Raw genomic sequence first — 21,676 nt, 5'->3', positions numbered from 1 at the left:
GTATGACTGATGCGAACGAATACGCAGAGACTGGGGAGGGAGGTGGGGGTGTGGAGCGGCTCTCCCGCGCGTCCTTATGTTTCCGCCCCTCAGAAGACGGCGTTCCAATGGAAAGTGGAAGTGGGGGTGGTGCGTCACTCTATTTTTTCTATCTCTATAAGGAAAAGGGATCGCTATTAGAAAATAGCGCGCCTCAGGTGGCAGCGGCGGCGCGGCTCTGATGACGGAGACCTCCGCTGAAGCCTGTTTGCGATGGTGATGATGGCGGCTTCCTTGCGGAGCAACGTGACGGCGAAGTGTTGAGGAAGGGATCCTGAGGTAAGAGCGGACCCCTGGGGTTAGGCCGCGGAGGGGCTCCGGGGGGACCGAGCCACCGTCCTGTCCCGCAGGAAGACCTTCCCTCCCAGTACAGCTGCGGCGCGTTAAGCCGTTAGACCTCCCACTCCAGGGTGGCCGCACCCCCCCCCCCCCCAAGACTCTGGTGCTTTTATTCGCTGCCGGATAGGCAGCAATTCGGCGGGCGGGGCTTTTTCCGTCGCTGAGCCGCCGTTCCCGGGAAAGCTCCAGGAGAGCCCTGTTAGATCAGACCGAAAGCTCCACCTGGTCCAGCGTCCTATTTCTGACAGGCAGCCAGAGGCTGCTGAGAAGACTGCAAACAGGGGTAAGTAACTTGGCGCCCTCCAGATGTTTTGGACTACAACTCCCATCAACCCCAGCCAGCATGGCCAATGGTCAGGGGTTTTGGGAGTTGTAGTTCAAAACATTTGGGGGGCATTGGATTGCCCAGTCCTGGCACAAAGGCAGTGGCTCTCCACGCTTGTTACGTTCCTAGTTGCTGGCATTCAGGGGAGGTTCTGTTGACCTGTTCTTGCTAACAACTGTTGATGGTCTCTAATCCTTTTCTAAATCTGCCTATGCCAGTAAACATCTTGTGGCAGTAAACTCCATACTTACTGTGTGAAGTACATTTGTCTGTACTGGATCTACTGCCAATCCATTTTCATTGGGTTAGTAAACATGCTTACTCTCTGGCTGTGGGAGCTAACTTTAATTGAGAGTTCTGCATGTGTTCAGGCAATGTTAACTTACTATTATTTAATCACAGATTCCTTCCATATATTCCTCTCAGTGCAATTAGTGGTTATTCTGTATGATGATGATGCATATTTTAACCCACCTTTCAGGGCGCATTGCCCACACAAGGTGGCTTATAATATTTTAAAACATGAGCATATAACTGTAATTACACACGCAGGAGCAGCAACTGATTTATATGAGAAAGCTCCTTGTGCTGTGATCCTGCACTTAGACAGTGCAGAATTGTTTTGAAATCACTTATTGCATTGATGTTTACATGATCAGAGCCTATAGTTTTTGGATTTTAGGTGAAATACTAATCTTGAGTTAGGTTAGATGGGTTTGTGCAGCTCTTTATTCTGATTTAGATATAGAAGACTGCCAAATATTGGGGTTGTGTGACTGCAAAAGAGGAGTAACATACTTTCTGTTGTAAAAGCTGAGGCTGAAATTGTGTAAAGTAGATTACTGTGGAGACCTGCCATTTCCGTTTCACTCAAACTGAGGGAAGGTAGGTTAGCCCATAGCACTAACAAGTAGTATGTGAGTAGTTGTAACATCTGCAGTAAATGCTTGTTTGCTCTTGTAGATTGACTTTAATGTTTTGTGTGTCCTTGTTTTGTTTTTTCCTTTCAAAAGCCTGGTTGACTTTTTGTGTTTATGAAGTTCGCATCACTGAAAGATTACGCTTTGCTACTTGAAGAAATTCTGTTTAAGAAATAATGGCTAGTTACAAGCCTGTCATAGTCCAGTCTTTTCCAAAGCTTGGTGAGAAAGTAACAAAGGATACTTTGTACTGGAAGAATTACAAGGTAATAAATACATAGTTAATTACTGGGATTCGGACTGATATGTCTAGTTTGTTTGTAAGCCATAGGTATTGGATATGACACTGATATTGGAGGAAAAATCCATGTGAACTTTGTATTTAACTTCTGCACTTCCCTACATTACCAAGGACAATAGTTTGATGCTCTTAAAATATATATGGTGTTTTGAATTTCATTTTAATAGATTTAGTTCGATTATGTTGCTCCACTAAAATATAAAGAAATATTAGAAAACCTTTTTTTAAATTAAAGGACTTTTAAAAGTCCTAATCACATTCTTTTAAAAATGGTTTTGGCTTGCTTTGCTCATTTAAAATATTGTACTAAAGAAACTCTTCTTAATGAAATATGTTAAAATTGTGCTACCATTTTTTTAGGCTCCCATTCAGATAAAGGAGTTTGGTGCAGTGAATAAAATAGACTTTTCTCCAATTCCTCCATATAACTATGCTGTCACAGCCTCATCAAGGGTAAGGTTCAAAATACAATCCTGTTTTCCTTAACAGTTTCCGCAGCTTTTCACAGCCTTTTTGTATACTCTATTATATTAGGCTTCATTGAATTTGCCTATTGTAGATTCCCACGTTTGTTGCAGTGCAAGTTGCTTGTGCTGCAACTGCTGAAGTAACACCCAGGACTCTGTTGCCTTTGTGCACAAGGGGCGTTTAGAATCCTGTTTCTTCCTACAAAGTCCAGTTAGGGCTAAACCTCTATCTAGGTAGTGTTGCTATATGCACACTTTTCCTTTCTCCTATATAAGTAAATGGTTGCTATTCAGACCAAAAGGGGAAAGGAAGTTCTCAGTGGCATCACTGCAGTGAAGGGAAACCCTGCCCCATCCCTTTGCCTACCCAGGCTCCTAAAGTCTTGGCTTTCCCTGAGAAGGAGGGGCTCCTTTATCTCTATGTGTCACGCCTACAGGCAGTGATTCTGCCCCTCATAGAGCCCCTGTCCTCTTTCCCCCTCCCCCCCATCCATGACAGGCCTTTTCCTAGCAATAGGTGGAGTGGTCCAAGGCAAGCACTATATCATTGGGCCAAAGAGACGTCTCGGTTTTTCAGTTGCTTTCTCCAGTCATTCTGTATGGCAATGTATATACTACATTTTGTTCCAGATTCACATTTATGGTCGATATTCACAAGAACCAATCAAGACGTTTTCTCGCTTCAAAGATGTAGCCTATTGTGCTACATATCGAGATGATGGGAAGCTGCTCGTTGCTGGCAGCGAAGAAGGCAGTGTTCGACTCTTTGATATCAGTGGGAGAGCACCACTGAGGCAGTTCGATGGCCATACAAAGTAAGAGAACACAGTTTTATTTAAGCAGATGCATTATGGCTTCAATCACAACCTTACTCTGAAGTATTCCTGTTATTTGAATGTCATAAAAGCTCTTCTGAAGTCCATGGCTGCTCAATTGCAGTCAACATGTTTGTTAGGCTGTAAATGTGACATTACAACAGTAAAGCTAGAAGCCTACATTGTTTGGCCAACTGTTTGGTCCATTCTGCAAGGATCATTAGATATAATAGCACTTTAAAGGGTGCTATTTGTGTATTCATGATGTGAGTTGCAAACGTTGACTGGGTTCACAGCATGATAATCTACACTCAAGGTTGAGTTTGGCTTGAACTGTGGGTCATTGTTGAAACATAGGTTGTTGTGGTGTCTGAACCCAGCCACGCTAATAAACAATGGTTTGTTAACTAAGAACAACCCATAAAGAAAACCCATGGTATGTTGTTGGGTTGTGTACTGTGGGTTGTTTGTGGTTAATAAACCATGGTTTGCTATTGTGGCTGGGTTCAGACAACTCAACCCACAGGTCAGCAACAACCCACAGTTCAATGACAACCTACACTCAACCCATACTTAACCATGAGTGTGGGTTATTGTGTTGTGTAAACCCGGTCATTGTCTGTACGATACTGCTACATTTTGTTCTAGATTTTTTTTTGCGTTTTGCACTGAATTATCTGTCCAACTTTGCCCCATGTGAGCCCTCTAGTCAACCATGATTGGAGGCTCTCTGCTTGAGATTACTTTGTCTTGAGAAGTTTGGTTATTGATCTAGGCAGAACTTTTTCAGATGCTTTATTATTGGTCCAGGCCCTGTTGCTCTGGAAAATTAGTTGCCTATGTAGTAGACTTGCCTCAGCCCATTCATTCACTTTTCTTGAAAGTGATAATTAAGATGTGTTTTATGCAGCTGTATTTTAAATTATCTTTGTACTTCCCTTCTGAAATGTGTTTACTGCTTCTCCTTTGTAATAGAGACTATTTTGTAGCAGATTTTAATGTGTCATTGTTTCTCAACTGTGTTAATGATATGTGTCCTTCAAATATATTCTGGAAATAGAACATAAATTACTGAAATAAGTAAATGAGGGAGAAGTTCAAAACAGGCCAAAATGGAAATACTAGAGACTGGTGTATGTGTGTGTGTTGTTTTTTTTAAAGATAACAATAGTTTAACTATATCAGCCTTCCCCAACCTGGTGTCCTCGATATCTTGTTAGACTTCAATTCCTTTTACATGCTGTCCCACTTGGCTTGTTGGTGAATTCATTGCAGTACCTGTATGTAGGCCACAGACCTACAAACCTAAGCATTGATTAGGTTTGCCAATGGTAATAATAGGAAGTTATATATGAACAAGTGTTGTGAGGGACTAATTGGGGATATTTTTGATCTTGGTTTTTAGAGCTGTCCATGTTGTGAGCTTCCTATCTGACAAATACCGAATTGTCTCTGGAGCAGATGATTACACATCAAAGGTGTGGGACGTTTCATCCTCATCAGAAATAGTATCCTACAAAGAGCACACAGATTATGTAAGATGTGGCTGTACAAGTAGACTGAATGCAGATCTTTTTGTAACAGGTTTGTAGTTCACTTTATACTTATTTCAGTCACATTGGCATCCTGAATGAACATTTTTCTTGACGGATACTGTGGTTTCACCACTGAATTGATTTTCAGCACTTCTCTTTACTGTTTTTTGCTTCTCTGCTCTGTACCTTCCTAATGATGTTTGTGATTTGTGTTCAGGTGGAAATATTTTCTGCTTAAGCTAAACTCTGTTTCTTGCTTGTTTCACTTTGTTTTCCTTCATTATAAATATTATACTTCCCCTCTAATTATTACTCATTACAACTGATTATAATATAGTCTGCTCTAAAGTCAGCATCCAAGACGTTATGGGGTGATAGGAGAAGTCACTGAGCAATCCTATGGCTGCTAATCAGCAGCTAGATGGCCATAGGATACCTTGTTTTCTGGGAACCGACCTCAGAGCCTGTGCTCCGAGGTCAGTTCCTAGAGAGCTGACCTTCCCCTCCTTCCGCACTGCCTTGCAGTGCAGAAAAGCCCCGAGCTCCATGCTAGCAAGAGGAGCGCAGAGTGGCCAAAACAGCGCATTCCAGAGGGCATTCTGGGGCAGGGAGGGCGGAAATGCCGGTACAACACATCCAGTGTGTTGTCCAGCAGCCTCCTACCCTGCTCAACCATCCCACAGCTAGACAGCCAAAACTGCAGGGCTGGAGAAGTGCGGAAGGAACAATCCCCTCCTTGCGTTTCCTGCCCTGCATTGAATAGGTGGTTGCCTCCAAGCTCGGAGGCGGCCACCTATCTGCATAGGATTGCACCCTAAATGGCTTCTCCGGCTCGAAATGGTAAAATAAATGAAAATGAAATACAAAGCCCACACCTGTTCATTATACTGAGTGGAAAATGAACAGCCATAGAACCCTCTGGAGCAGATTTTGAGGACACAGTGCTGAGGGAGGCGGAATTGCCCCCACCCGATTCCCACTGACTGAAGCTATTCCATTAGTAGGATATGTTACTTGGATTCCACCTACTCTAAACTGCTCAGTAGAAAAAATTATTTGAGATTTGTCTAGTAACTTCTGGGATCAAGCAGCATGCTAGAGTAAGGTGATGTGTGTATTCAGAACAGTTACTTTGATGTTGTTATTTGGCATGGATAGGGGTTTGACTATTGATATCTAGTCAGTGGCTATTTCAACGTTATTAGTGTGTTTTCTACTCTCGGTTTTAGGTCTAAACAAAAATATTGCAGCTGCAGCAACATGTCATTCTTTCACGTATGTTAAAGTCTCAAACTTTTTCCTTTCTCTTGGATGTCTTCTAGGTTCGTATGATCATACTGTGAAAGTCTTCGATACACGGACAGAAAAAAGCATCATGATGATAGAACATGGACAGCCAGTTGAGAGTGTAAATCTCTTTCCGTCTGAAGGCCTTCTTGTAACTGCAGGTATTTCATCCAGTGGGCGGTTTTCTTCTTCTTTCTCCCTGCCCCCATACACTTGCAGCCATACAGCTAGTCTTTTATTTAAATCTGCAGACTCATTTTCTTTTCCTCTTTTAGCTGATCGATGGTGCAGACAATATTGGCAAGAGTGTATTGCCATATGTTCTGCATCATTCATGCACCTGTGTTGCATCTTCTAAGAGGCCTTCACAACTTGTGACTACCCAGGAAAAATGCAGGCCAGCAGCTATGCATGGCAGTTCACCGTGAGCCTAATCTGTTTTCTCTGCCTATTTGGGACTATAAAAATGGGGGTGGAGGGAGAGACCGTCAAGCTCTTGGTAGGGTGCAATACATGGCTGGTGGACTGCAGCTGGCTAAACTGGTGCTGGTTTGTGCAGGCCTTTCTCAAGACAGGTGTCACTAAGTCCATTCCATCTCACACAGTTCTACAGATCAGATTGAAAGGGTTGTATGCAGTAGTAGCCATTCCACTGATGGAAGGTGTCTGTGAGCAGACCAGGAAGGTGGGCAATTTTTGGAGATTCCCTGCCCCCCAGTTCTGCTCCGATAGGTCCTCCAACTCTCTGAAGCAGCAGGGGTGGACTTGAGAGGGAAGGGGAATTACCCCAGTAGCCTTCCTCCCTGTTCCAGTGGCAGATATATTCCATCAGTGGATTGACAACTGTTAGAAACAACCCATTGTGTTAGAATTGGAAGATGGGTTATGTGAATGAGAAATGTCTATCACGGAATTTATTCTCAGTTGTGTGAATATCTTTTAGTAATTTTCTGAAACATAGTCTGATTGGTTTGTGCTTCAGACTATGGGTGTTATCCAGTGTTAGTCCTACTTAAAGTAGACCCATTGAAATGAATGGTGCTTCAGTTAGTCATAACTAACTTAAGTCCCATTCATTTCACTAGGTCTACTCTAAGTAGGACTAACATTGGATAGTCCCAGTAGATCCTGATGATAACTCTTTATTGAGTCTCAAACAAGGTTGTTCAAAGTATAGATTTGAACTTTTAATAGGAAAATCCCCACTTTTTGAAACTTACCCCCCAAAGTAATCAGTAATTGAAACGTCAAAATTGCACATCAGGAAGTTAGGGTTTATCATGACACTTTTATCGCAGTTGATTCTGTAGAAGACTTTTTACCTTTTTCAAGTATATACTCAAACTGTGTTCTTAGTTTTCATTTTCTGAATCTTAGTTCTCTATCAACTTGTGTGTGTGTTTTTGTTTTTTTTTAAGAAAAGGTTGAATTTGTATTGCGTGTGCCTGTTCCCTTTATGTGCATTCCATGTGGGTCTTTGGGCTTAATGAAATCTATATGGGTGACAAGATTTTTTTCGTAGCTCAATAAAATACCATTCTTTTTTTGGGAAGGTTTTCTCATCTCTCCCACATTTATTGTAGCACTGTGTGACAATACAAGCAGTATATCAGGTTGGCAGCCTGGTATCCTCCACATGTTTTGTACTACAACTCCAGTCCCTAACCATTGGCCATGCAGGGTGGGGCTTATGGGATGTACAGTCTAAAACATCAGGAGGGCACCAGGTTGTCTATTAATGCTGCACTACACAGTACTGGAATACTAAGCAAACTGGAGGAGATTCACTATATAATTCTGTCAAGAAGTGTCTAAAAATGGAACTCCCAAATACTGCTCCCAAACCTGGTAACCAGCTATAAAGGACACATGAGCCCCCTTCATTCAGAAATTCCATGAAGGAGGCATCACATGATCACCACGGAGTGGGGATGCGCTACTGCCTGTGTGCAGTCTTCATCACTTTAGATGTCTGTGCCAGGATGAGGGTATCCAGGAGTGGGGCCGACAAGGCAGCCTCGCTCCATGTTAACTGCATGATCCACCCTTCATGTGTGAAAGGAAGCTATAATGATCGTGTCAACTGAATCTGACTATACGCCAGAACACTGTCTTTGGCTTTACTTGAGTTTGCTTCTGAAATTCCTCACCTTGTGAAGAAAACTATGTGGAAATAAAAAGTGCTTGCCTTTCTCTTACAGGCGGTCGGTACGTTAAAGTGTGGGACATCCTAAAAGGAGGACAGCTGCTAGTGTCCTTGAGAAATCACCATAAGACTGTCACCTGTTTGTGTCTGAGTAGCTCTGGTCAGAGACTGCTCTCTGGCTCACTAGATAGGTTTGTATTTTTAAGTGTTTAGCTTCCTGGCTTTTCTAGAGAGAGCCCCCCATGGCTGAGGAATTCACTTCACAGAGCTGGGTGTATTCTGCTTTGCAGCTGCAGAATGGGAAACAGGACAGGCAGTTTAGCAGCACCCCAAGACTGTTGCTTTGCTCTCTCGCTCTCTCTTTGCTTTTTTAAAAAATAAAATGGTTAGGCTTGCTATTATAGGCAATTCCCAGTGCATCTCCAAGACCAGAAGCTATAAAGATTTCTAGAGACCAGAGCGGGGAACTTTAGTATCCTAAATCATTACTGGCCTTTCCACTTGAGTAGAGGAAATGGAATTAATTATGGAAATATATGCTTCATGTGCATGATTTTCAGTACAAACCTGTACGTGTCTTCTCAGCAGTAAGTCCCATTGAGTTCGATAAGACTTACTTCCAAGTAAGTGAGTGTATGATTGCAGACTTATGCAGGATTCTTAGCAAAGAGTTTGGCTTATCCTTGGTGGACTATGGCTTGGATCCAGACCTTGCATTCTACAAATGGAAAGGCTCCTTCTGTCTGCAGAAGAAGTGGAGTATTTTTGCTGGCAAAATCGGGGAGAAGGCAACTTTTGCTGATTCTCCCATCCTGCAATCCATTGTCTCCCGCCTCTCCCCTAGATCTGCTTTATACGGTTGGAGGATCCTGCAGAACAATGTGGGAGGTGATATTTGGGGGAGGAGGACACCAGTGAAAGTTGCCCTTCCCACCAGCCAGAATGGCCTTTGTAGAACTCTGCTCATGGAGTGCTTCCAATGGCAAGAGCAAACTCTAAACCCAATCTAACGTTTTTTCACCACAGCCCTGTTATCAAGGCAATTGGTCTGAAGGTCTGAGTATCCCCCTGCGTTCTTGTTCATTGGCTAAATAGTAGAATTCCATGCAAAATAGAGATGCATTCCAGTTCTCAATCATTTAATGGTAAACATCCTGCAATTTCTATTAAGCTGAGAACTTCTTGACTCAGCCCAACCAACCATAAATCCTTGCCAAGTCACTTGCATCGTTTTAAAACTCCGCACCAAAATTTTGTTTCTTGTACAAGTCTGTTTTAATTTGGAAGAAGTAGTTGCATTTCCCAAAAAACCATTTTAAGTTGGACCATGCTGGGTTGCTTGAATCCACAGCATATTTTAAAAGAGTAAATTTCTTCGCTAACTCTTTTGTGTTCTTTGGGCCTCCTTTATAGCACTTCTTACTTCCAAAACAAGTGACAACCTGTCAGCAACCTGGTGCAAGTCAATTTCCTGTGAAATACTTTACAGATCTCAAAAGAAGAACTCACCCTGTTGGTTGTTTTTCGCAGGCATGTGAAGGTTTACAGTACAACTTCCTACAAGGTTGTTCACAGCTTTAACTATGAAGCCTCGATTCTCAGTCTTGCATTAGCAGTAAGTACTCTAAACAAAGGTTCTAGTAGGTGTGTAGGTAATGACTTGCCCATGCAAAACTTTTGTGTGTTTTTTTTCCCCCTATTCTAAAAGGTCAAGATATCTCTTCTAAGGCTTAGTTACTGGCTTAAGAGCTTTAAGTTAAGGCTTAAGAGCTTTAAGGTACAATATGCTGGGTTTTGAGGGGTATTTTTGGCCCTTTTGCCTTTGGCCTTGGCCACTACTGGAATGCAGCTCCTGAGTGCTTCTCTTAAATTGTATTTGGCCCTTGGGCTGAAAGAGGTTCTCCACCCCTGGGGGCCAGGCATTAAAGCAGGGATGGGGAACCCTTTTCCAGCCTGAGGGCCAAATTGTAAAATGGGAACGGGGTGGGGGGAGAGACACTCAACATTCCATCTGTGGGCAAGACAGAAGACAGAGTAGGCAGATCCAAATGTGATTATTGCCATTTATGGCCTCAGAAGTAAGCAGGACAAGGCTTCAGCATGTCTACTCAGAAGTAAGCAGGACAGAATCACTCAGCAGCACTTCCAAATAGCATCCCAAGTACCAAGCCTCTGCATGTCTACTCACAGGTAACCAGGTCTCCTTCCTGCAAAATGCACATGTGCAGCTGCTTGATTCTTTGCAGGGTATTTAAAGGTTAATTGCTGAGTGGGGAAAATCCCCGGGGCACTCCTGGCCAGGTGGTGGCCCTACTTTAAAGTGTCTTAACCAGGAGCTACTTTAGATAGCTTGGTGAAGTATACTTCAACACAAGTATAAAAAGAGCAAGTGGGTGATTTTTTTAAAGTGCTCTATTAAGAACATGTTGTCTCATGTATTCTTTAATTGGGCTCCTTTTTTTTTTTTTTGCATCGGAAGGCCAAATGATTACAGTGGAGTTGACTACAGTTTTGAGGTTGATAGCTGGAGTTATCTTGGGTCACTTTAATTGTAAATAGTTGTGTGAATCATTGAACCTAGCAAGCTAAAGGCTGCTGACTGTGATGCTGATCATCTAACTCCCTCAAGCATTGGACAGCATGATCCTAGGTACGCTAACCTGGCAGTAAGCCCCATTGAACACAATAGAACTTCCAAATAAACATGAACAAGATTGCACTGTTGAGCTAGAAAAACCGGTTGGGCTTAACTTCACTAGGCCAGGTAACTTGGGGCAGGCTGTAATTTCATCCCATTCTTCCTGTTTGGGATTGTTTAGGATGCAAGTCATTTCATGGGTCTCCTCTGCTCAGAAGGAAATGTTCGAAGCCATTTTCTCTGTGCTGCAATTCTCCTGAAAAACCAAAAAGACATTGTCGGAAACAAATCTTTGAACTAGAGTTCCCAATTAAGCAAACCTGTTTCTTCTCCCTTTTAGCCTGAAGATGAAACTCTGGTTGTAGGCATGACAAATGGGATCCTGAATGTTAAGCATCGGAAGCACGAAGGAGAAAAAGCACGTTTTCACAGAAGGAGAAGGCCCACATATAGGACTTTTGTGAAAGGAAGAAATTACATGCCAAAGCAGGTATGGAGAGAAGCATACACTGAGCAGGTCCTGTTTTCTGCTAGCAGATGGCTGTGTCTTGTATTTGAATAACAAGGATTTAAGGGGAAATTAGTTGACCAGCAACTTTTAATTGATCAGTTAGAGCAGCCTGGCTCTGTTGCCTGGGGATGATGGGATTTGGAGTCTAACACATCGGAGGGCACCAGGTTGTGGAAGGCTGAGTTAGTCATCAATTAAAAATGCTTGAACAATTAAAAAGGCACTCCTGTTTAAGTGGATAGCAGAATTTAAAATTAAAATATTTACAAAAGCCTTGCATGACAGGTTCTGCCCCTCTTACTTTCTCACACAGAAGGAGATGACTCTTCTAAGATGTTTGTTGCTACACAGACATGCATCATCTGAAAATGGAGTAAATATGTTTTTCCTCCCTAACTGTTGAGCATAAGGGGAGCTGTGATGGGTCAGACCAAAGGCCTTGTTCCCACAGTGGCCAACCAGATGCCTATGGGAAGACTACAAGCAGAACATGAGTGCAACAGCACCCGCCTGCATGCTGCCTCTAATCATGGAGATAGCATGTAGCCATCATGACTAGTAGCTGTTGATAGCCTTCTCCTCCATGAATTTGTCTAATCCCTTTTTACAACCACCCAAGGTGGTGGCCATCACTATGTCTTGTGGTAGTGAATTCCATAGTTTAACTATGTCCTGTGTGAAGAAGTACTTCTTTTGATCTGTCCTGAATCTCCTGCAATATAGCTTCATTGGATGGCCTAAGGTTTTTAGTACTGTGGCAGAAGAAAAAAAAAACACTTCTCCCTATCCACTTTTTCCACACCATGCATAATTGTATACACCTCTATCATGTCTACCCCTTACTCACCTTTTTTTCCTAAGTGAAATCCCCCCAACTGTTGTAACCTTTCCTCATAAGGGAGTTTCCCCAGCCCCTTGATAATTTTGGTTCCGTTTTTCAGCTCTACAATATCAGTAAATGTGTATGGGATTGTAGCCTTGCTCCCTAGTGGAACGGTTTAAGATCGCAGCCTAAGATTCCTTTAATCAAGTGATACATCTGGCAGTGAATGACTTGTTTCCCTTGTGTAATGTGAAGGGGGTGGAGAATCTTGACATGAACAGCATACATCTGGCTATAGACTTCCATTGCAGCTTTTATCATGGACTGCCTCTCCCCCCCACCCCCTTTTTTAAACCCCACCCCCTTTTCTAAAGGAGGATTTCTTTGTCAGTAAGCCTGTAAAAAACCATCTGAAAAAATATGACAAGCTCCTGAGAAGTTTTGAGGTTTCCAAGGCACTGGATGCAGTACTTCAGGTAAGGTGGTCATCTTCTGGTTTCTATTATTCTGCTGATCTATAAAGCTCTCTAGTGAATCTGCCACGATCTGATCCATAACATGCATATTCTGTTCTTCATCCTGTGCAGTGCGGCAGCTTCCATTAATAGTGGAAAACACTATTACAATTCTATGAAAACGTTGGGGGAACATAGGAAGCTGCCCCATACTGAGTCAGACCATTGGTCCCTCTAGCCCGGTATTGTTGACACTGACTGGCAGCGGCTTTCCAGGGTGTCAGGCCGGATTCTTTCCTAGCCCTACCTGGAGAAGCCTGGGATCGAACCTGGGACCTTCTGCGTGCCAAGCATGTGCCCTATCACAATGAGATAGGGTTGCTCGCGTTCCCAGCCAACGTGGCCAATGGCTATGCTGGCTGGGGGATGCTGGGAGTTGCAGTCCAACACATCTGCAGGGCACCAGGGTGGGGCAGGCTAGTTTCCACTGACTGGCAAGTGTCTTCTAGGGTTTCAGACCTGAGTCTTTCCCAGCCCTACCTGGACATGCCAGGGATCGAACCAGGAACCTCTTCCTTGCAAAGCACGGGCCCTACCAGGCTGAATCTACACATAGCAGTTTTACCGTTTTCATATTGCAGTGATAACTATTGGTGCCTATTGGTGTCATGTGCACCAATAGTTATCACTGCAGTATGATAACAGTAAAACTGCTACGTGTAGATTCAGCCCCAGTGAGCTGCCGCCCATCTACAACGGTGTTGTTTCACACCTGCTATGTGTATTTTAAGGAGCAGTAGAGCTAAAAATACACTTCATATGACTTTTCATATTTGATGACCCATGCTTATGTTTTATATATTTCTACCTACCAGAAAGCAAAATACCTTGTAACCATTGGTTCAGGACTAACTGTAGAGTACTCCCAGGAGTTGTGGTCCCAAACATCTGGAGGGTACCAGGCCGAGGAAGGCTGTTACAGGGTGCTTTACTTGACACTCAAAAGACAGAATGTCCCAGGCCCAGGAACTGGAAACCAAGAGCACAACAAGCTACTCCTTGAGTGGTTGTTAGATTCAGAATGATTGCCTCCGTTGTTGAGCACGAAGAAGTTCTAATTGCTTAAATGTGTATGCTCATCTTGCTGCAAAGTGTGCTACTGAATGCTTTGTGCCTCTAGGCTCCTGTAAGGAAGAACCCACCTGAAGTTACAGTTGCTGTCATGCAGGAATTAAACCGCAGAGGAACATTGAAAAATGCACTTGCAGGGCGAGATGAGAAACAGCTTAGCGTCCTCCTTTCTTTCTTGATAAGGTAATTGCCAAGACCGTGCTCTTTGGCCCCAAAATTTTGTGGTATGAATCTGAAGAAATAGCATAAGGCATTCTACCTTCAACATCAAGGTTTTTTCAGAGTTTGGAACCTTTTGACAAGGTCTGTGATGTCAAAGGGGAATGGAGAAAGCCCAGGAAGTGAAAGTTGTAGTTAGATGGCCACAAGAATACTGGTATTGGTGGAAACACTACTTGTACTTGTACATCTGCATGACTACATGCTGCCAGGTAATTGGTTCAAATCAGCACATGAAATTCAGCCCCCTTCCTCCTGCTTCCTAGGGTTAGAGTCATAATGCTTCTCTGATAGCCAGAATGGGCAGAATTCTCCTGCCAGGAGCTAGATTCTAGACGAAAGGTGGGGAAGCTCTGGCCCACAACCCCATCCAGCTCCCACTCCCTGGAGGCTGGCAGGGAGAGGAACCCATACTGTTATCTCCAATCAGTGGTAACAGCATGGGTTCAGAGATTCCCCTTAGCGTGCCATTTGCTGTCCCAATTGGGAGGACGAGTGGCGCACTAAGTGCTTCACTTGCCTTGCGTTCTCCCCAATGGGGGAAGGTGCAGGGTATGCCATGCCTCCCTTACTGAAGTGCTGGGTGGAGGAGTTTTGAACCCCGCTCCTGATGCCCTGCCCCTGCCTGTGGAGCGGTGGTGGGAGGTGATTCCCCTTGCCCCAAAATAAGTTTCCAACCACTGCTCTAGTTTTAACAGCTTTATGTCCCTTGGGCTCCTTAAATGTCCAAACTGCCTCTGCCTGCCTGCTTTCTTCCTGCCAGTGGTATACAGCTCTACTTAGACTGAAAGAACTGGGCATGTTTAGCCTTGAGAAGAGAAGACTGAGGGGAGATATGATAGCGCTGTTCAAGTAGTTGAAAGGTTGTCACAGAGAGGAAGGCCAGGATCTCTTCTCAGTCATCCCAGAGTGCAGGACACGGAATAATGGGCTCAAGTTACAGGAAGCCAGATTCTGGCTGAACATTAGGAAAAACTTCCTGACTGTTAGAGCAATATGACAATGGAACCAATTACCTAGGGAGGTGGTGGGCTCTCCCACACTGGAGGCATTCAAGACGAGGCTGGACATCCATTTGTCAGGGATGCTCTGACTTGGATTCCTGCACTGAGCAGGGGGTTGGACTCGATGGCCTTGTAGGCCCCTTCCAACCTTACTATTCTATGATTCTATGACTTCTACTTTCCAGTTTTGCCTCAGTCCTTCTTTCTTCAGCTAAGTGAATCCAGCAGTCCCCATGGTTGGCCTAGGGTTATCCAAGGGTCATTTAACCCTCAAATAACCCACGAAGCCTGGGTTTGCATGCCCCCACCATTATCCGAACCCCCCCCCATTACCATTATCCGAACCCTTCAGACCGAACCCTTAGAATCGACTGGCTATGTTGGGTTTGCATGCAGCACACACCACCACCACACCCCGCTGTGGCTTGCATATTCAAAATGGCAGCTGGCACACATCTTGGAGCCCTGCAGATGAATTAACCCACTGTGATTTATCGTGACGTATGAACTGGTCATTGTTTCCCTCTTGTTCAGCCGCAGCCTGTTCTTGTTCTTTAGCAAACTCATTTCTCCCGACCCTCCCTAACACTCCTCCCCTCCCTTCTCTCTCCATACTATGCAGCCTTTCCTGACTTCAGCTGCTGTGAAGACTTTCAAAGCATCCTCTGGTTAGCCTGCTTCAAATCCCTGTCTTCGCTGCCCTTTTCCTCAGGCCTTATTCTCCAGCCTTCCTTTAGATTCATGTCTCAGTCCGTGGTTCTGCTTGGCACCCTTTGTTCAGTCTGGTTGCCTGGCGCTCCCTGTCCTGAGCTTCCCTGTATCCCAAGCCCTTCCCCAGAACTTCGGCCTGCCCGTGTGGGGTTTTAATCCAAACCAAAGTGACACTTTCCCTTTCCTTACAGGGAGCTGCAATAAGTACAGTACAATACTGACCAAAACTTGTGTATCTTTTGGGTTGTGTTCCTGTCTTTTTAATGTAAGCACTAATTTATTCCTGTCACCGTTGTAAGAGAGGGAGTGGGGTGACTGAGAACAGCCAAGGCTGTTTTGTCCCCTTCATGGGCTTGTTTGTTCTGTGCACCTTCCTCCATGTGTACAGGTGGTGGATCTTGGCATCTGTTCTTATTTTTAAGGAGCCTGCATACATGCTGACTTCTTGAAAACAAGCTCTTTGGTTAAAAGTTGCGTTTCTCTTCTACTTTTTCCATTTCATATGTCAGCTCCACTTTCAAGATTCTCAGCTTTTAGATTGCTTAGACTGGCTGCAAGTCCTCCATATATTTGGTCTTAATATAGACATAAGTGCAGTATGGTCTTATTTCTTCTGAATAGGTGATTTGTAGTACATCCGGTTATGTCCTGAATGCAGAGTTAAATATGATTGGTAGGGATAACTCTTCATTTTTTCCCTCTTCATGGAAATGATGTTGGGGAAGAAAACGTTTTGTTTACTAAGTGGAGAATGTGAGTTTGTTTTTTGTAGCCACTATTTTCTCTCTATTTCTCACTTGCATCTTACCAATTTCCTTGGCTTGGTTCTTCATGCAATGGAGAAAAGAGTCTCCAGTGTTGTCTTCCTGTAAGTCGTAAAAATGAAAATTTCTGGACTTGGATATGAAGGTTAACAGGTGATTAACTTGATTTGCAGACATGTGACTGACACAAGATTTGCCCCTGTGCTGATAAATGTTGTGGAAATGATTATAGGTAAGTACTAAGATCCAACAGCAGTACTAAAATTGATTTACGCCCAGGAGCCCACTCTTAGTGTGTGTGTGTTGCTCACAAAGAAGGGTGGAATTCAAAACTGTTAAAACAGCATTCCTTTATTTGCACTAGCTGTGTTTTGGGGTGGTCTATGGCCCTCAAATTGTATACAACTGGAGCCATTACAAGGCTTGCTATGCTACCAACATAGCCAGTCGATTCTAAGGGCTTGGTCTGAAGGGTTCAGGTAATGTAGCAAGCTGAGGTTCATCTAAAATGGAAGCAAACGCTTCCAAACTCCTTGTGTCTGTGCCATTGGGGTGGGTGGGGGGGAACGTGGAGTTAGAGGCTTGCTGTGATACATTCTCGTAACAGTAAAGTATGGCTTGCATTCAAACCAGCCCAGTATCATGTTATCCTTGCAACAATCCTGTAGGTTGCTTAATTATTATCTTCCTATTGCAGATTGGAGGGCAGGGGAGCTGAGCCTAAGAGTGTGGCTTCCCTAAGGCCACCAACTGAGTTCATGGCAGAGGGGACACTTGAACCAGAGACAGTAGATGCTGTAGACCCTAACAGATGCTGGCCTACAAGACATCATGCACTGTCAATACAATGAGTTTAGTTAGTCTTTAAGAGAATGATCCTAACCCCAATATCCACTGGCTGGAGGGGGTTAGGATGGTGCAGAGGTGCCGCCTTCCCTTGCCAGGGGAGAGGAGCTCTGCTGTTGGGGCAGGGAGCTCCACCCCACCAGCTGCAGTTACACTGATGGAAAGGTCTACAGCATAGATCTACTACCTGCCCTAGGCCTCCAAATGGGGCCTTCTGGATGTGGGCCGGGGCGGTTTTGTATTCAAAGCACCTCTATTCCTTCCTCAGGCTGATATAGGTACTTCTCCTCCCATTGATTTCAGTGGGAGGGGGGAAGGGAATTGCCGGGAGAACAGGTGGTAAAAAAAGGGTCCCCACACTTGTGTGTGTCCAGATGCTGCAGTGGTTCTGCAGCAGATCTCCTGTTCATGCCCCATGTAAGCTTGCTCTGTAAAAGATGCAGTTGGAAACTGAGGTTATATGTTAAGCCCCATTAAGTGCAGAAGTGCTGTTAACTTGCATCTTTTCCTTGCCAGATATCTACATGCCTGTGATTGGACAGTCCTCAGTTATTGATAAGCAATTTTTGAAACTTCAAAACCTCGTAGAAAAAGAGATTGATTACCAAGAGGAATTACTAGAAGTCTTGGGGATGATGGATGCACTGTTTGCTACTATGGCAAGAAAAAAGTCCACTGCTCTGGATGAGAACAAAGCTGATGGTTTATAGAAAGTACTGGAACGATTTCCAGTATTGTGCAATTTCACCAGATAATTTACTTCATTTGACTCCTTTCACCAAATATGTTGACACATTGGTTTTCAAAAGTATTGCTTTGGAACAGGAAAAAACCCCAAGGTATCTTTTTGAAGGGTCCAAACTACTGGAGAACAACCTCCCCCCACCCGGCGGAAACTTTTATTGCCATCAGGGTTTTTTATTACTAAAAAGCTATTTAACTGTTAAAATATTTCTGCCAGTATTGTATAAAGTTGAACTTTATTTATACAAATCTACTGAGCCTTAAATTTTTATGGTTGCATACAGATAATAATTCAACTCCGTCTTATTCTCTCAATTTTCTTGAAGAGCCATTTATTTGCTGCTCAGATAGAAATAAATATAGCACGGTTTCAACAAAACTATATCACATTGATTTCTATTTCAGATCCCATATGAAACCGTTTGTGGTAAGGGGCCTACTTTCATATAGAAAAACAAGGTGTGTGGTAATTTGTTCTACTCTGAACTTCTCAACAAAATCCTTGCTGTACAGACAAGATCTAGTTTTCATATTTAATAACATATAAGGGTGCTTATGCCAAATAAATTTCCCTCTTGAAAATAACTTTGAAAATAACTTTAAATTCTAAGGCAAAGCATTTCACATCAAAGTGGACTTGGGTGGCATTCTTTCTTATTCCAGCTGATTAAAATAAACATTGAGAGGCTTGGCTAAACACATAGTTGGCTGATGTCTTTCTGGTCCTGCCTCCCATCACATGGTACAAATAGGATCTGTGTGTTAGCCAAAGACCATGATTATTCAGGAATCTCTAATCCAAGTGACAAGGCAGTCTTGTACAATGTTGTCAGGATTACCCGATGGCTGATTAGTGTGTTTCTAATTGCCAGGTATGCGAGAAGTTTAGACTTGGTTGGTACTGTGATATCATGCTTCAGGTTGGTGAGTTGTTGGGGGAGGGGAACATGTGTGATGGGAAGACAGTTAAAACTATAGACTTACCTTATGGTGTACAGTAGTGGCTTGGGCAAGGTCTTACTCATTGGGTTCTGCATGTATAAAGATCTTCACTATATAAAAGGCATATTTTCTTTTATTACTTGCCAGTATCTGTATAATGTATAAATATAGAACTGTTGGCTAAAAGGAAGGAGTACTGTACCTAGGCAGCATGCTGGTAGCAGCTTTTTTGCTAGGTTTTAAGGACTTTTATTCAAGCAGTTCTTGTGTTCCCATCTGTGTAACACCAGCCAAGTTAGAACAGTTACTTTAGTTTACCAAACTATGAAAAAGCCTATCTCCGTATTTTCTGCTGTAACTCTCTTCTTTCAGTATAGACGGAAAAGAAATGCAGACTCTATTCCTGAGCTGCTTGCTTATGTGAATGTTGCCAGAGTAGGTTCCGTTCTGCCCCTCCACATGATGCCATTGTTAGTTACAGAGGAAGTTAACCCATCTTTCTCTCTAGAAAACAGGAAAGAGGACTTGCAAGTAGCCTCAAGTGACTTGACTGAACACAGTCCTCCTTACTTCAGAAAGTGTTTGTAAGAAAGGGAGACGTAAATCGTGCTGTCCTGAATTGCCCGTTCATGAATGCCTCTTGCTTGTCTGTCTTTTCCATACATATGCAGCATGACTGAGCACCCACACTGTCCCATTCATCTCTTACTTAGCAAGTACTAGACCTGTTTCTGTACTGCTGACCCTGATTCCATTTTGAGCAGTAATCTACCTTTAAGAAGACATCTAAAGTAGCTACTACATCTTTAGAGAGCATATACGTTGGCACATAACATCCTGCTCATGATTTAGGCCTTTGCTGGATGTTTTCAGTGTATAAATAGCTCAGTCTGGACTCGTTTGAGATTGGATTGAATTTTCCCTCCCCTCCTGCAGCTCCTCTGCGTCCCTCCAGCTGTGTTCCAGAGGGTTGGAGGACCCTTCAGAGCAGATCTGGGGGGCTATGGGGGAAGAGGAGGAAGGGAAACTAATGTTGGATTTAGCCTATGGCCAAGATGCTATATATGTATAAGGATGTTACAGGTGGACTTAAGGTTAAAGTCATTGGGGAAAAAAGGGGTAGACATGCAGGATCCTGATGCAGAGTAGAAATGCAGGATTTCTCCCCCCCCCTTAAGAAGCTCAAATGGCAATGCTTTGATTTATTGCTTAACTGTAGTTTTTAAATCCTGGAGGTGGCATTGCTTTCTCCAGGCTGATCCACACTTACCTACAGTGGCACGGGCAGCCCTTCCCCCTGGCTTGATCCCATGCTGTTTTGGGAGGGTGTATGAAGGAATGAACAGTGTGGGTGGAGCCAGTGGTGTGGTTTCTTCCCCTGTGAAACTGGCCTCCCAGTCTGATAACTCTCAAGTGGGAGAGAACTGGGGAACGTGACCCAGACCATGCTGGTTTCTTAATGCCCAAGTTCCCAGAGTGGTAGTGGGCAATTGCAGGAAAGAGCAGCGGCTCCCATGCTGCTATGAGTAAATATGAACTTGCCCTCGGTTTCTCGACCCTGGTATCTTCCTCTTGCTTATGTGGATGACTTAAGTTTTGAAGATAAAAATGTTAGGCAGGTAAACCTATAACATTGCTATAATTATTTTGAGGCCTCATTGCAAATCTTAACCTAGGGTCATTCTACATTTTTTTAAAAAGACCTCCCAACACATTTATGCCCGTGTGGACTCCTAGCAGGCAAGGCTTTTAATGAATGGGTAGAAGAGCAAATTTTGGAACCTTGCAGCTTCCTTTTATCCTTGTAAAACAATGCAGCGATGGCTGCATCTGCTGAGATTTCCCCCTTCTACACACTTCCTGGAGGTACAGGAGTTCTGTCCTTTCCTATTATCTGGTCATGTGAGGGGTATTTTTTTCTCCATCAATTTTAGGAATGGTCCTTTAAAAAAAAAAAAAAGGTACTACTAGTAGAGTTGCTAAGTCGCAGCTCTGAGAGCATAAGCATCAAAGGGAGCAATCCTATCAGGATACGTGACTGCCTATCCAAAGCAAGATGGGAGGAGCGTTGAGAGGATCTTGCTGTCCCCACTCCAGCTGTCCTACATTCACGGCTAGATGGCCGATTTCGGCTGTCTAGCTGCGGGACATCAGAGCGCAGGGCAGAGAGGCCGGATGACATGTAGGAAGCGTCGGAACAGCACTTCCCCACTCCCCGCCCCTCCCCACTCCTGGGAATGCCCCCTTTTGCCCCACCCTGCACTGCTCTTACGATGATCTGTGCTGCCTATGAGGCAGTGGGGGTGGGGAGGCAGCTCTCCAGGAACCCACCAATCCTATGGCCGTCTAGCCACTGTCTAGTGGCCATAGGATTGCTCCCCAACTCAGCTTTCAGCAATGAAAGTTCATGCTGAGGGAACGTGAACCTTTGTTACCATCCTTGCTCATGCTGAAGTCTGAGTTTAGACATTTATAGATACACAAACCTTCTCTGCAGTAATAGAACCCTCATAGTAAGTATGAAACCTTGTCTTCTGGTGCTATTAACTTGATATGGTTAACACATGCTTAGTTCCCTATTTCAAGGTGAGTCAATCCTATCTCCATGTAATGTTGTAGCCTCCAGAGAAGTCTCTAAGTACTGAGTCTCCTGACATAGTCTTTTCATAGAGGACCTTTAACTTGCTCTTAAATAATTGGCAACTGATGACCTT

At 43.8% G+C, this 21,676-nt stretch overlaps 1 protein-coding gene across 6 annotated transcripts; it reads left to right on the top strand.

Moving 5' to 3' along the window:
* Positions 1 to 235: 235 nt before the first annotated feature.
* On the top strand, positions 236 to 19,306 carry UTP15 (UTP15 small subunit processome component). 6 transcript variants are annotated; one of them, XM_084833483.1, is made up of 14 exons: positions 236 to 318; positions 1,717 to 1,889; positions 2,285 to 2,377; positions 3,022 to 3,206; positions 4,612 to 4,790; positions 6,064 to 6,189; positions 8,230 to 8,365; positions 9,705 to 9,789; positions 11,153 to 11,302; positions 11,637 to 11,696; positions 12,521 to 12,622; positions 13,782 to 13,915; positions 16,604 to 16,662; positions 17,793 to 19,091. In XM_084833483.1, the coding sequence occupies exons 2-14, from the start codon at positions 1,800 to 1,802 to the stop codon at positions 17,984 to 17,986; spliced, it is 1,593 nt and encodes a 530-aa protein (XP_084689609.1). In that variant the 5' UTR covers positions 236 to 318; positions 1,717 to 1,799; the 3' UTR covers positions 17,987 to 19,091. The 6 variants fall into 6 exon arrangements, with proteins under 6 accessions (XP_084689609.1, XP_084689611.1, XP_084689610.1 ...); XM_084833485.1 differs by lacking the exon at positions 11,637 to 11,696 and having other exon boundaries at positions 236 to 661; positions 17,793 to 19,306; XM_084833484.1 differs by lacking the exon at positions 11,637 to 11,696 and having other exon boundaries at positions 17,793 to 19,143.
* The last annotated feature ends 2,370 nt before the right edge of the window (positions 19,307 to 21,676 follow it).

Source organism: Heloderma suspectum, chromosome 2 (assembly GCF_057233095.1).
Source record: "Heloderma suspectum isolate Gila_16-S chromosome 2, 16-S_ref, whole genome shotgun sequence".
Taxonomy (NCBI): domain Eukaryota; kingdom Metazoa; phylum Chordata; class Lepidosauria; order Squamata; family Helodermatidae; genus Heloderma; species Heloderma suspectum.
This window is presented reverse-complemented; position numbering and strand designations above follow the sequence as displayed.

Excerpts from the sequence above, each read along its gene's own strand:
- UTP15 (XM_084833483.1), top strand. The coding sequence starts at position 1,800 with ATGGCTAGTTACAAGCCTGTCATAGTCCAGTCTTTTCCAAAGCTTGGT. Across the intron at positions 6,190-8,229 it reads AGGCCTTCTTGTAACTGCAG|GCGGTCGGTACGTTAAAGTG; the intron begins GTATTTCATCCA and ends TTTCTCTTACAG. Across the intron at positions 11,697-12,520 it reads ATGCATCATCTGAAAATGGA|GAGGATTTCTTTGTCAGTAA; the intron begins GTAAATATGTTT and ends CCTTTTCTAAAG.